Source organism: Chrysochloris asiatica, unplaced genomic scaffold, assembly GCF_000296735.1.
Source record: "Chrysochloris asiatica unplaced genomic scaffold, ChrAsi1.0 scaffold00042, whole genome shotgun sequence".
Lineage (NCBI taxonomy): Eukaryota > Metazoa > Chordata > Mammalia > Afrosoricida > Chrysochloridae > Chrysochloris > Chrysochloris asiatica.
In genome coordinates this window covers 3,985,715-4,000,648 of record NW_006408560.1, presented here as the reverse complement: position 1 = coordinate 4,000,648, position 14,934 = coordinate 3,985,715, and the positions used below count along the sequence as shown (strand labels likewise).

The following is a 14,934-nucleotide window of genomic DNA, read 5'->3' as shown; positions in this document are numbered from 1 at the left end:
GTTGATAAAAGGTGAGGGGGAAAGGACTTCTGTGGTTCAATAGGGAATGATTGCTATCAGGTCTGACAGTGAGTGTAGGAAAGGTAAATGTAAATGTTTGGTAGCAAAAGGAGGGGAGCGGCTGATTTTGCAGTCCAGGAGCAGAGATCCCTGGAACTATCAAGGGAGAAAAGCGAGGCCGAGACCTTGTCTGGAGAGGCAGTGACACTAGGGATGGAGGCAGAGGCAATGACTGGAAAGAAGGAGGGGATTGGGACTCTGGACTGGACTCAGGGAGGGAGAGGGGTTGTGTGTTGGTGGCCGGGGGTGTGGGGCGTATCCTTTGGGTGTCTGATGATGCATGCAGGAGACTGTGATCATTGCAATGAAACAAAGCATGATAGGGTGAATGTAAAGATAATGTTCACCCATGTAAACTAACACATAATTCACAATAGAAGCTTCAAAAAAAAAGAAAGTCATTAGTGGCAGAGGATAGGGGGCCGCAAGGTCCATGATAATCATATAGCCATTTTATTATTATTGTTGTTAAGTATTGTTGAGTCAGTTTCAACTCATAGCAACCCTGTATAGGGTTCCTGAGGAGCAGCTGGTGGGTTTGAACTACCGACCTTGTTGTCTACTGCATTATCCTACAGTGCCACACCAGGACTCCTTTGAATGATAAAAATGCAACAAAGAACAATGAACAGACATTTCCCAGCAAGCACCATATACAGCTGATCTGCCGAGTAAAGTGATGCCACATTGAACTCCTTGCTGAACACAATTTGTTTTTATTTTTGTAACAGAGGTGCGAGTGGGACTTTTCTTCTATAAGAAAGCATCTCTCATTCATAATTTAAGTCAATGTAAGAATATATTTCTTAACAGAAAATATAATTGTAATGAAACATATTGAAATATATGTTTCATAAAGAAAAATCAATTAAAGAGCTGTTTTATTAAAAGAGAAAAGACAACAATTGCCTCAAGTCCTCTTTGTTTTCGGTGAGCAAGCTTTTATCATCTGCACATTGCAGGTTGTTAATGAGACTTCCTCCAATCCTGATGTCACATTCTTTCTGATATAGTCCAGCTTCTAAGATTATTTGCTCAGCATATAGATTGAATAAGTACGGTGAAAGGATACAACCTTCCCCCATACCATTCCTGATTTTAAACCATGCAGTATCTCCTTGTTCTGGTCTAAAGACTGCCTCTTGGTACCAGTAAAAGTTCTGCATTAACATAACAAAATGTTCTGAATTCCGATTCTTTGCAATACTATCCGAGGTTGTTACAATACACACAATCAAATGCCTTTGCATAGTCAAAAAGGACAAGTAAACATCTTTTTGGTATTTTCTCCTTTCAGCCAAGGTCCATCTGATGTCAGCAATGATATTCCTCTCTCCACATCCTCTTCTGAAACTAGCTTGAATTTTTGGCAGCTCCCTGTTGATGTACTGTTGCAATAATTAAAAAATTATCTAGCAAAATTTTACTTTGAGTGTGGTAATAATGATATTTTAATAGTTTCCACATTCTTAGGGTTACCTTTCTTTGGAATGGGCACAAATATGGTTCTCTTCCAGTTGGTTGACCAGATAGCTGACTTCCAAATTCTTGGCAGAGACAAATGAGTGTACATCAGTTTGTTGAAACATTTATATTTTCTGTCAACTCCTGGAGTCTTGCTTTTCACTAATGCTGTCAGTGAAGCTTGGACTTCTTCCTGTAATATCATTGGTTGCTGATCATATGATACCTCTTGAAAGAGGTTAAAGATCAACCACTTGTTTTTGGTACAGTGACTGTGTATTCCCTCTATCTTCTTTTAATGTTTCCTGCATAATTTAATGTTTTACGTATAGAATCTTTTACTATTGCAAGTTGAGGCTTGAATTATTTTCTTCAGTTCTTTCAGTTTGAGAAATGCTGGCCATGCTCTTCTCTCCTTTGCTTTTCTAACTTCAGATCTTTGCATGTTTCATTAAAATACTTGACTTTGTATTTTCTAGCTGCCCTTTGAAATTTTCTGTTCAGCTCTTGTATTTCCTTATTTCTTCCATTCACTTTAGCTACTCCTCAATTTCTTCACACTGTCTTGATGGTTGGTATATAAATCTGAATAACAGTAATATTAACTGGTATTGCTCACAGGCACACAGATATAATTCTATCACAGGCAGCAATGCACTCCAAGACAGATCCTGAAATGATCTTTTTATGCTGAATGTGACACCATTTTTCTTGACTTTATCAATCCCAGCATAGTAAACCATATGATTGTGTGATTCAAAATGGCCAATACCTGCCCATTTCATTTCAACAATGCCTAGGATATTGATTTTTTTAAATGTGTTTCAGTTTTGATGACTTCTAATTTTCTTAGATTTATATTTCATACATTCCACATTTTGTGAAAATAATATTAGTAAATAGGGGAATGCAAAAACAACAACAACACTATATACCACTATATACCCACTGTTGGTGTTGCCAAGTAAGATGGAATCCATTTTAACTCCTAGTGCTTATCCTACAGTGCCACATGAGGACTCCATAAACGCATTAGAATGACTATAATTAAAATGACTGACTATACCTAATGTTCCTGCATGTGTGGTGGAACTGGAACTCTCATACAATGCTTGTACTTGTTAGCTGCTGTCAGGTTAGCCCCTGACTCATAGCAACCCCACACACAAAGGGATCAGACCCTTGTCATCCACAGGTTTTGCATTGATTGTTTTATTGTAGTAGCTATCCAGGCCTTTCTTTGTAGCCTGTCTCAGCCCTGAAGCACCACTGAAACTTGCTAAGTATCCTAGTAACGTGCAAGCCTCCACTGACAGACAACTAGTGGCTGCGACTGAGGTGTGTTGGCCAGGAATTAGCCCCACGGCTCTCCCATGGAAAGTGAGACTATCACTGCCTGTTCTGTACAATGCTACATTGTTGTTAGGTGCTGTCGATTTGGTTGTGACCTATAGTAACCCTGTATAGGGTTTCCAAGGAGAGGCTGCTGAGCTTGAACTGCAGACCTTGTGGTTCAAACTGACTTTGCAGTCCAGTGCATTAGCCCACAGCGTCACGCCAGGACTCCTTTTTACAATGCTGGTGTGCCATGGAGTTGATTCTGACTTACAGCGACCCTGTACAGGGTTTCCGAGGCTGTAAACCTTTGGTGGTGGTGGTGGTGGTAGTGAGCCGTGGAGACGGTTCTGACTCATAGCAACTCTGTATAGGGTTTCCGAGGCTGTAAATCTTTGATAAGTCATTTCTCCTGTGGAATGGCTGGTGGCTTCTAACTGTTGACCTTAAGGTTAGCAGCCGACTCGTAATCAGTATGCTACCAGAGTTAGCAGGGATGAAAATGGTACAACATCTTGGAAAACATTTTGGTAAATTCTTAAAAATTTAAACATATACCTACCAAATGATTCAGTCATTCCACTCCTAGGAATTTATTTCTAAAGAAATTAAAATTATGTACACACAAAGACTTATTCATATGATGTTATATTTGTAACACCCCAAAATTAAAAAAACAAAAAACAAACCAAAACAAAGGTTCATCAGCTAATAAGTTTGTAGTATATCTACATAATAGAATAATACATAGCAACAAAATAGAATGAGCTCATGCTACATACACACAGTAACACAGAAGAATCTCAAATTATATCCTGATTGAAAGATGTCAGAACAACAGTATGCACTAACATAAAACTGTAAAAAAAAACAAAACACAAGCTAATCTATAGTGACATATGTGTAGAACCTTGATTGCCTAGAGACAGGGATATGGGGGAGAAGGGGATGGATCAAACAAAATGGGTGAGGATACTTTTAGAGGAAGAGATATGTTTATTCTCTTAAAGGATGGTTTCACAGGTGCTGTATGTCAAAACCCATTAAATTGTATCCTTTATACTGTATGTTAATTATATCTCGAGAGATATTAGAAAAATATCAATAATAGCACTGTACTCATACTCCTCATCAACGTACAAATTTAATAGGTGAATGCTTAAAAGAGATTCCATGTCTCAACTTCTAAAGACACTAGCTTGAAAGGGAAAATTAAAAAAAAAACACACAAAAACCCAGTAATATTGAAGACGTGTATAACATTAGTGCCAAGAAGAGCAGTTGCCTCACTGAGGCCTTCTCATCTGTTCCCTCAGAGCCTTCTCCCTGATGGGGTTCAAAAGCTGGCTGGTATTACTCACTGGCAAGGCAGTCGTCGATGTCCTCCTCACAGTCCATACCACTGAAGCCTGGGGGGCACTCGCACATGTAGCTGCCTGGGGTGTTATGGCAGACACCATGATTCATGCAGGGCTTGGAGACACACTCGTCAACGTCGACTGTACACCGCTGACCTAGAAACACAGAGGAAATGAATAGCCCAGCCTTTGGAAGTAGATTCTCACAGATATGTCTGGGTAGGCAGCCTGAGCTTCAGCTGGGGTGGATGGGACATCCTAGTTGGTCTCCTGGTTTGCAAAATCCCAAGAAGACTACTGTTTCTTCTGAGGAAATTGCTTATAAGGTACCCAAATTTCCTGTTAAACACCCTAGTCTAAGACTCTGACTCTGGGTTGTAGTCTTCTAGCCACTAGGGGTCTCCAAAGACACAGATAATGGAAGGGCTATGTAAGCAGTTCCAGTGCAAGACCTGCGTTCTTCTTGAAGAAGATGAACGGGCCTCAGAAGACCAGAGCCTTCTAATCTTTGATGTTATATGATAACCTGACCACTTTATTTAAAGTCCAGAATGTATTTTCCTTGGCTTCTCTTCCCCAGTGTTGTTACCTTGCCAGCCAGGAGTACATGAACAGGTATAACTCTCAAAGTTTGGTGCCTCTTTGCAAACAGCAGCATTTTCACAAGGATTTGGAGAACAGGGAGCCAACACAGTCTGACAATTCTTGCCTGTAAAGCAAATGACAGAACTGATGATAGAGAACTTGCCTAGGAATCACAAATTTCCCCAAATTGTAATCCAAAGGATGTACTCATAGAAACAATAGTCAAGAAAGCAAATGACTTCTTAAAGATACTAGTTTGAAAGGGAAGAAAAGCAACAGAAAATGCTAATATTAGAGAAACTGTGTAAACGATTTGTCTGAGCAATATCAGCATTGAAAAGAGGCAGTTGCCTCACTGAGGCCTTCTCCTCTGCTTCCTATAATTGCATTGGGCAAATATGTGGCAAAAAAAAGACCATTTCCAAGTTTTGATGACTAAGGTTCATCTGACCCAGCCATGGTCTTTTCAGATGCTAATATTTATGCAAAAGTTAGATGGTGACAAAAAGGAAGCCAGAAGAATAATTGATATATTTGAATTGTGACATTGGCAAAGAATATTGAATATACCATGAACTGTCAAAAGAAAGAACAAATCAGTCTTAGATGAAATACCACTAGAGTGTTCATTAAAGGTAAGAATGGGAAGATGTCAGCTCGCTTCCTATGGATACAGTATCAGGAAAGACCAATTGCCAGGAAAGTAAGAGGGTCAGGGAACATGAAGGCTACGCTCAATGACAATGGATTGACACAAGAGCCCAAACCATGGATTCAAACATACCAACAATGATGATGATGTCACAGGACTGGGTCACATTTCATTTTGTTATATATGAGGTCGCCATGATTTACAGTCAACTCAATGGCAACTAACGGCAACAACAAAGTGGTTACGAGGCTTTGGAATCTGAAAGCTCTCTACTTTTTTGAATCTTAGCTCTGACATTAGTAACCACGTAACCTCAGGCAGGTTAGCTAGACAGCTCTGAACCTTATCCTCATAAGTAAAAACCGGGGTTAGAACAGAATATCACTTACAGAAGAGGCTTTCTGAGGATTAAGTGAAAAAATAAAAAAATCATACAGAGTCGATCACTAGTATTGTTGTTGTAGAGTACTGTGGAGTCAATTCTGACTCATTGTGACCTTGTATATGGTTTCCAGGGAGTGACTGGTGGACTTGAACTGCCCATCTTACAGTCCAGCACATTAACCCACAGTATAGACGCTGGCAAAGTAGAACGGATTCTCAGCAACTATTGGGCAATCACCTTCACTGTTGAAGCAACAGTACGGCCTCCTGTGCCACAGTCTGATGGGCTCAAAACAATTTCCTCACAATCTCTGCTGATCTGTTTCAGAATGGATTAGGTTGATCAGAGGGCACATGAGAGGTGGGAAACAGTGAAGACACTGACTGCCTAGTAGCAGTTCTCCTTAAACTGACATCAACAGCACATTGATAACTACTCCCCAATACTTCCTGTCTTAGCCTGCCTTTTCTAATCGTCTGTTCATTTATTTATTAGGAGCCCTGGTGGCATAGTGGGTTATGCACTAGACTACTAACTAGCAAGGTCAGAAGTTCAAATCCACAAACCACTCTGTGGGAGAAGGATGATTCTGTCTGCTTCAGTAAAGATTTGCAGCCTTGGAAGCCCTATGAAGCAGTTCTACTGTCTTACAGGGTCACCATGAGTCGAAGTTGACTTCATGGCAGTGGGGTTTTGAAAATTTACTCATGAAACACTTACTATGCATACTCCTATGTGTTAGAACTGTTACGGAACTTCTTTGATGGCAACAACTCTTTGAGGGAGATATCATGCATCCCATTTTAAAGCTACAAAAATTACAGACACTAAAAGAAGTAAAATAGCATGCCCAAGGCCATACAGATAGCTAATATCACAACTTGGATTCAAATCTAGGCCTTTTTGACTCCAAAGTCCTCCACCTCATTCTCTTCACCTGATAATGATTTACAAACTATGATTCAAGATTTCTGTAGTGGTACAACTGAGACAATGGTAGCCAAATTCTGGTGTAGTCTTTAGTACAAATTAACCCAGCTGTTCTCTGCTGTATTTTTTTATGCTCTTAGTGAGATTCTGTTTTAAAAAAGGGGATTTGCTGTTAACGAAAACCAAGTTTGAAACCCATATATAAAACTACTTTGTAAGATATTTAATGAATGCACAGTGATCTATCAATACACTTTTCCCTTAATTCCATTTTTGCTCAACTCATTCCTTATTTTTAATAGCATTAGACTCTTTCCAATTTTGAAAACTGAAAATGTTGAAAATCTTTGCTCTCATTGCCAATTATTTCCTTTAAAAAACTTGCTAAAAGTGATCGCTATATCCAAGATGAATACATTTTGAAGGCTTTAAAAAAAACAAAACACCTCATGTTAACCTTTCCTCCAATGCAATAACTTATATTTTCACAATTATGAACAAAAATGTCACTTCTTGAGAGGTAGTTTTTTGAAGAATCTGATCTTTTCTCTCTGTGCAGCACAGAGTAGGAGATTTTGACTTGGAAGACATCAGTGTAATTTCTGACCCCAACATTACTAAATGAAATTATCTACTTGGAGAAACTTCTGGCTGTCTCTGAACCTGACAGACAAGACAGGTATCTGCTTGGTCCCTGTTGGCACCTGTAGGACCCACCTGTATACGGGAGCACACAATGGCACGCGTAGCCACTTATATCATCAGAGCAGGTTCCTTGGTTCAGGCATGGATTTGAAGCACATTCATCAATATTCACCTGGCAGTTATGGCCTGGAGACATAAAAGGGGGAAAACCAAAAACACAGTGAAACTCCCTGTCGTTGTTAAGTGCCATCGAGTTGGTTAAGACCCATAGCGACCTTGTATAGGGTTCTTGAGGGTGTGAATCTTTGAGGGAACAGAAAGCCTCATCTTTCTCTATGGAGTAGCTGGTGGACTTGAACAGCTGACCCTGTGGTTTTCAGTCCAGTGCTTATCTCATGGATCCACTTTGCCCCTTAAACTTCCTGTTAGCCTCCTCATCATCTCAATTACTAACTGATGCTCTTGGTGATAAAAAAGAAAACTCTTGAGGTAGTGCATGAATTTCTTCTGGCCACTAGGATATCTAAGTGTTCAATTCAGTGACAAGTCCCTTACCTACAGTCAGTCAGTACATGGCAGTGGCCAATCAATCAAAAGCATGAATGGAATAATGGTCTAGTCTAATGTACCTGCAAATAGAAATGATTTCTCAATCAAGGACAGAAAAGTTCATGAAGGGTAAAAAGTGTGCTGCTTGATGCAAAAATATGCCCCTTCGACACAAAGTACCACAGAGTCTCTGTGTGGCATACACAATTAAGCGCTCAGCTTTAAGCTCTAACCAAAAGGTTGCCAGTTTGAACACATCCAGGGGTACCTTGGGAGAAAGGCCATCGAATACCTACAAACTCCTCTCTCCTGAGTTTTCAACAGAAATACAAAAGTGACAACTCAAAAACTGATTTTACAGAATTCTCTCTACTATACTCTTTCCTAGAAGACTAAAGATGGTTATATACCTAAGACTATCTCAATATGTAAGGTTTGTTGAAATAGTTCTGAAAGCACAGATTCTTCTGTGTTATTATTACTGCAAAATCATAGTCAACACAATATACTTATTTATCCTGTGTCCATATTTTTCTTTTGAATCATCACAGAACCACATCTTCTCCAGGATGGCTTATGATTTGAACATGTGTTCAAAGCTCTCTAAATTAAATCTTAGTCATCTTAAAGTAATGCCGTTTTAATGGCTTGCCTCTCTGTTTGGCTGGAAGTAGAACTCATATCTATTGATGTTTGCTTGTTGAATGAATGGGCAAAGGAAAGGGAAATGAAGATGTTAAGCCAAACAGTCAAAGTCTTGCCTTCAAAAAGGCAAAGAAGAGAGGTAGAAGCATGCACTTTTGCTTTCACCTTTAAAGCCCTTCTTGCAAGTACACTTGTATCCATTCACCAGATTGTCACAAGTTCCTCCATTCTGGCATGGGTTTGAAAGACATTCGTTCTTGTCCACTTCACAGTTGATGCCAACCCAGCCTGCGTCACAGAGGCACTTGTATCTGGAAGAAGACAGAATTCGTTACTGTGGGAGGCATGACTGTGCAGGTTACATCACAGAGAGAAATACAGGAGTTGGTGAAGAACTGAGGGGACAGGAGAGCCCATGGGTACGTTGATCTCATTTCTACTCTTTTATGAACCTATACTTAGATCACCAAGCACGTGATGTGAATTGTATGGGTTCATACATTCAGTAAAAAGACCTACTTGGTGCTTTACTGGCTCACCAAAACACTAGGGAAATGAATTATAATGACCTTTCATATATAAACAATGGTATGTACAATATGTTGGACCTATCTAAAGGGAATAGCATGGATAAACCTGCATGGTTTCTTTGCTTATATATGAAATAAAAGTAAAAGTAAACCTTTAGAGTCACTTGTTTCTGATATAAGAGACACCTGGGAAATGGATCCATACCAGGAACTCTCAGCCACTCTGAGGAGTTCCTGGGGTATCTGCCTTCCACATCATGCCCTGTCCTGATCTATTAACCTGATTAAGAAGCAGTGGGATACTGAGCAAGAAAGGAACACGTTCAGTTATCCAAAATATGTTTTTCTCATTTCCAATTTGAACACCATTTGCACTTAGAATGTGGTAACAGGAAGCAGAAAGTCTGTGATATTTTAAAAGGCTGCCCCACACTGAAAAAAGAATACTGAGTTAATGAATTTTGGAAATAAATTTATTTCCCACTGATCTTTAAATACATCGTTCATTCTTTTTTTCACCTGTTGAAAATTTAGCAAAGAGCAGTGACTAGAGTCCTGTCTGTCCTACAGTTAGCAAAGCATGACTACCTAATGGAACCTGAGGTCGTAATCTGTGACTCTAGAAACTTAACTACCAACAGATTACGTAACTCTGTGTTGTTGTCGTTAGATGCCATCAAGTCAGTTCTGACTCATAAAGACCTTTGGTACAACAGAATGAACACTGCTCAGTCCTGCACCTTTCTCCCAGCTGTTGCTAGGATTGAGCCCATTCTTACAGACACTATGCCAAGTTCATCTCACTGATGATCTTTCTTTTTTTTTTTGCTGGCCCTCTACTTTATCAAGTATGATGTTCTTCTCCAGAGACTGGTCCCTCCTGATAACATGCCCAAAATATGAAGTAAGATGAAGTCTTCCCATCCATCCTTCTAAGGAGAATTCTGGCTGTACTTCTTTCAAGATAGATTTGTTAGTTCTGGCATTCCACAGTAAATTCAATACTTTTTCCATTAAAACCATTAATTTACAGGCATTAATTCTTCTTTGTTTTTCCTTACTCAATGTCCAGTTTTTGTACCTATTTGAGGTAACTGAAAATATCTTGGCTTGGGGCTGGCACACATAGCCCTCAAAGTGACAGCTTTGCCTTTTAACACTTTAAAGAGCCCTTTTGCAGCAGATTTGCCCAGTGAAATGCATCTTTTGTTTTCTTGACTGCTGCATCCATGGATGCAACTAAAACAGCAACTTCAGTCTTTTTCTCCATTTATCCTGCTTTCGCTTCTTGGTCCAGTGGTAAGGATTATAAATATTTTTATGTGGAGGTGAGATCTATGCTGAAGGCCAAAGTGGTAGAGACCTTCAGCAATAAGTGCCTCAAGTTCTCCAAGAGCAATTTTCAGAGTCTCTTCTGACTTTCCGCAAGCAGGGTTATATTATCTGCATATTTCAGGTTGTTAATGAGTCTTCCTCCAATCCTGATACAAGTTTTCCTTCATACAGTCCAGCTTCTTGGATAATTTGTTCAGCATACAGATTAAATAACTATGGTTAAAGGACACAACCTTGGCACACACCTTTCACGTAGTATCCATCTTGTTCTGTTTGAATGGCTGCCTCTTGGACTATACACAGTCTCCTCATGAGGACAATTAAGTGTTATGAAATTCCCATTCCTTGCAATGTTAACCATAATTTTCTATGACACATGCATTAGAATGTCTTTGCCTAGTCAAAACACAGGTCTGCATCTTTTTGGTTTTCTCTGATTTCAGCCAACATCCATCTGATATCAGCAACGATATCCCATGTTCCATGTTCTTCTTTGAACCCACCTGGAATTTCTGGCAGTTCCCTGTGAATGTACTGCTGCCAACCGTTTCTGAATTATCTTCCATAAAATATTACTTGCATGTGTTACTAATAATACTGTTAGATACTTTCCATTCTGTTGGATCTCTTTGTTTTCAGTTAGCCAAGGGAGCTTTCTTCCAAATTTCTTGGCATAGATGAGTGAGTGCTTCCAGTATTGCATCTATTTGTTGAAACATATCAACAGGTATCCTCCTGTCAATTTCTGGAGCTTTGTTTTTCGCCAATGCCTTCACTGCAGCTTTGACTTCTTCTTTCAATACTATCAGCTCTTGATCATAAACTACATCCTGAAATGACTGAATGCTTTGTGACTACCAATTATCTTTTGACACAGTATATTCCTTCTATCTTCTTTAAACGACATCTGCACCATTCAACATTTTGCCCATAGAATTCTTCAATATTGCAACTTGATGCTTGAATTTTTTTTACTTTTTTTTCAGTTCTTTTAACTTAGAAAGTGCTGAGCAAGTTCTTCCCTTTTGGTTTTCTAACTCCAGGTCTTTGCACGTTTCATTATAATACTTTACTTTGTCTTCTCAAACTACCTTTTGAAATCTTTTAGGTCATTGTTTCTTTCATTTGCTTTTGCTAGTCCACATTCAAGGACAAGTTTCAGAGTCTCTTCTGGCATGCATTTTTACTTTTTTTTCTCTTTTTAATGATCATTTGCTTTCTTCACATGTTGTTGTTAAGTGCCATTGAGTCCATGCTGACTCACAACAACCCTGTACAGAGTTTCTGTGGAGCAGTTGGTGGGTTTGAACTGCCGATCTTTGGATTTGCAGCCCATTGTTTATCCTACAGCGACACACCACAAATCTTTCACAACTAGTGTGCTCTTCGGTCATGGGTGTTCAATGAGTCAAACCTGTTTCTGAGATGGTCTCAAAATTCAAGGTCATATTTTGGCTCTTGTGGACTTGTTTTGATTTTTTTCAGCTTCAACTTGATCTTGGCTTTGTTCTGGCTGATGATTTTGAGCAGCTGAAGGGCTTGCAAACTGCAAATGTTTTATCAGGGCCATGTCTAGAATTAGCTGAGTCCTGGTGTGATGATATAGGATAAGCACTGGGATGCTAACCACAGGTCGGGGGTTCAAACCCACCAGCTGCTCTTTGGGAACCCTATCCAGGGTCACTATGAGTCGGAATCGACTCTACGACACTTACCCACAACAAGAAGTAGCTTTACATCTGTAGTATATACCAGTACTATGATGGAACTGAGGTTAGCAGTTTCTTAGCAGGCAGAAAAATAAAAGACTAAAAATCTCTCAGAACTCAATCCTATAATAAGCACAAAACTACAATTGTCAAAGTTCATAAAATAACTCTGGACTCCTCCCATGAGGCCTAACTGATTACCTGGATAAGAGAGACGATCCCCCTTATTTTCTACTTAGGTACTTAGTCACGACAAGTAGGGAGTCAATTTCCAAGGATGAAGTGAGGCCTTTGAAGACCGTGATGCAGACTACCAAAATCTGTGGTCAAGTCACAGTTCAAAGTCCCGACTGATTTCTGCAGGGTACTGCCAATACTAAAAACGAACTTGCTTGACAAAGATCAACAAGAAACCATGAATACATGTCAGCTACTTACCCACTAAGGCCGCCCGTACAGTTCCCATGAATGCAGGGATTGCTCAGACACTCGTTGACTTGAGAATAGCAGCTGGGGTGATGGGGCCCCTCAGGGCAAATGCAGCGAAAGCTGTTGACATCATTGATACATGTTGCCCCCTTGCGGCAGGGATTAGAGGCACACTCATCAATGTCAATATTACATCTCTGCCCTGTAGAGAGGGGGACATTTTAACCAAATCCAAACGGATCAGAGAAGAGACACAGAACTATGAAACCTATTCTGTTAACATCCTTCATCTGCATAGGCTTTATGGTACCTGGGTCACCAAATACCAAGACTTAAGTAAAAAGGTACCCTACAGCACTTAGTTTCTCACAAGAGCAAACAACATTTTTAATTGATAATGAAGGAAAGCGAATGAAATCCTAAACAGCGTGTGGTATTTTGACATGTATTTCTACCTTCATTTCACCTTAGAAAGAGAGAAACTTTTCCAAAGGAGAACATAAAAGACAGGTTTTCAAAGGAGAGCATCAAATGCTATCAAAGATGGCTTCTCCCCTTGATTTTCTTCTTAGAACTTTCAGAGAAGCCTTTCTTATCACTGCTTTCTACTGGTTTACCAACAATTCATTTTTTTTAGCTACTCAATCTCTCATATTTCTAAATATTATTCATCTCAATTAATGGTAACTGAACTATTGATTTATTGATCCAATTGGTTAAATAGAAAGCAACTTTATTTTCCTTCTTAGAGCTGTATTAATCCATTTTCTGCATTTAAACCATAAATAGAGTATACTAAGCATATTTTTTAATATCATCTGATTATTCAGAAAGCAACTGAGGATTTCTCAGTCTAACCAGTGATTCTCAAATTTTAGCATGCAAAAAAACCGGTGTCAATTTTGTGGTTATTAGTCCTGTGCTTATCCTACAGCATCACCCTTTATGCCACCCTCATAACTCAACTTTCAGCCAACTTATAAACAGTTTGTAAGGTGAATAATATAACATCAAGGAGGTAATAGAGCAACCAACCATACCCTATCAAAGGGCAGAATTCCTTAACCAGGGATAAAGCTCAGAAGGCAGGAAGAGGCAGGGAAGAAGGAAGAATGGAAACAGGGGGCACAGGGGGATGTGGGGCAGTGCTGCTACACTGCAGGGACTGCAATTTACATTATAAAACAAAATGGGTATCAACTGTCCAATGGAAAACCAAATTGCTCTCAAATTTTCTTTCGTTCAAATTACAATCAAAAAGTTAGAAACAGAAAACAACAAGAAATTACAGATGGCTCAAAGACCACATTTTGAGAAACTCAGCTTTAAACAATGATTGCTTCTCATAATATAGCACTGTGGATACTAAGAATATAGGAAATTGATGTTAGTCCTGTTGTGGTGCTGCAAGATATGCACTGGACCGCTAACCACAGGTTGCCAGTTCAAACCCACCAGCCACTCCTTGGAAACTCTACACAGGGTCATTAAGAGTCAGAACCAACTTGGTGGCCCTTAACTAGAACAGTAACAACAACAACAACAACAACATGGTCTTCCGAGACATACCTAACGTAATACTTTGAAAAGATGTTTCTATAAGCTTATTTATTACTTTTAGTTGAATAAAGTCAACTGTGCAAGTCATTTAAAAATTTTGCTTTGATCGTGTTCAGAATAATTGAGATTTCACTGTCTATTCCCAAACCATATAAAAAATTTAAATTACCCATAATTCTATAAATGTGTGAACAAGCAACTGCTACAAAGAAATTCACAAATTTCAAAGAATACTATGTTCTGATTCAGATATAAACATATATTTTTATTTAAAAAAGAGCAACCTTGCATTTAGAACAGGAAATTCCAATGAAATGCACAAACATCCCTTTAAAGTATGGCTAGCAACATTTTTTTAACCGTCCTTTGCACCAGAAACCATTATTGGTGGTTCTTGTGGTAAAGACCCATAATCTGCTAGTGGTTTCTATTTTCCTCCTAAGTGTTTTATTCACAAGTTATTTTAAAATGCTACTTCCTTGGTCTTAACCTCTGATTTTTTGAGATGTTTGCCACTGGCCCCAGAATATGAAGCAGAGCCCTTGGACTACAGAATTATGCTCTGCCTGCAATCCAGTGGAGAACAAGAACAAAACCCTTCCTCATTTTCCGTCATTTTTTGGAAGCATATTCTCAGTAGCTACTCCTCCCAAGTTTTCTTTACTTGCTTTTAAATCCTTTTGAAATCAATTTTCAAGTCATCTTTATTATAGAACATTTATTAAGCGCTCCCTTATGCACCTTACTACTTGGAGTAATGGTG

The 14,934-nt window shown here is 39.1% G+C and overlaps 1 protein-coding gene across 1 annotated transcript in view; it reads right to left on the bottom strand.

Moving 5' to 3' along the window:
- Window positions 1-14,934, bottom strand: part of NOTCH2 (notch 2) — a 184,659-nt gene that overhangs the window by 25,927 nt on the left and 143,798 nt on the right. The window contains exons 13-17 of the mRNA XM_006861315.1: window positions 12,621-12,813; window positions 8,774-8,919; window positions 7,487-7,600; window positions 4,807-4,926; window positions 4,221-4,373 (exon numbers count right to left, since the gene is read on the bottom strand). Of these exons, the coding sequence (XP_006861377.1) occupies window positions 4,221-4,373; window positions 4,807-4,926; window positions 7,487-7,600; window positions 8,774-8,919; window positions 12,621-12,813 (726 nt within the window). The remainder of the gene's footprint in view (window positions 1-4,220; window positions 4,374-4,806; window positions 4,927-7,486; window positions 7,601-8,773; window positions 8,920-12,620; window positions 12,814-14,934) is intronic.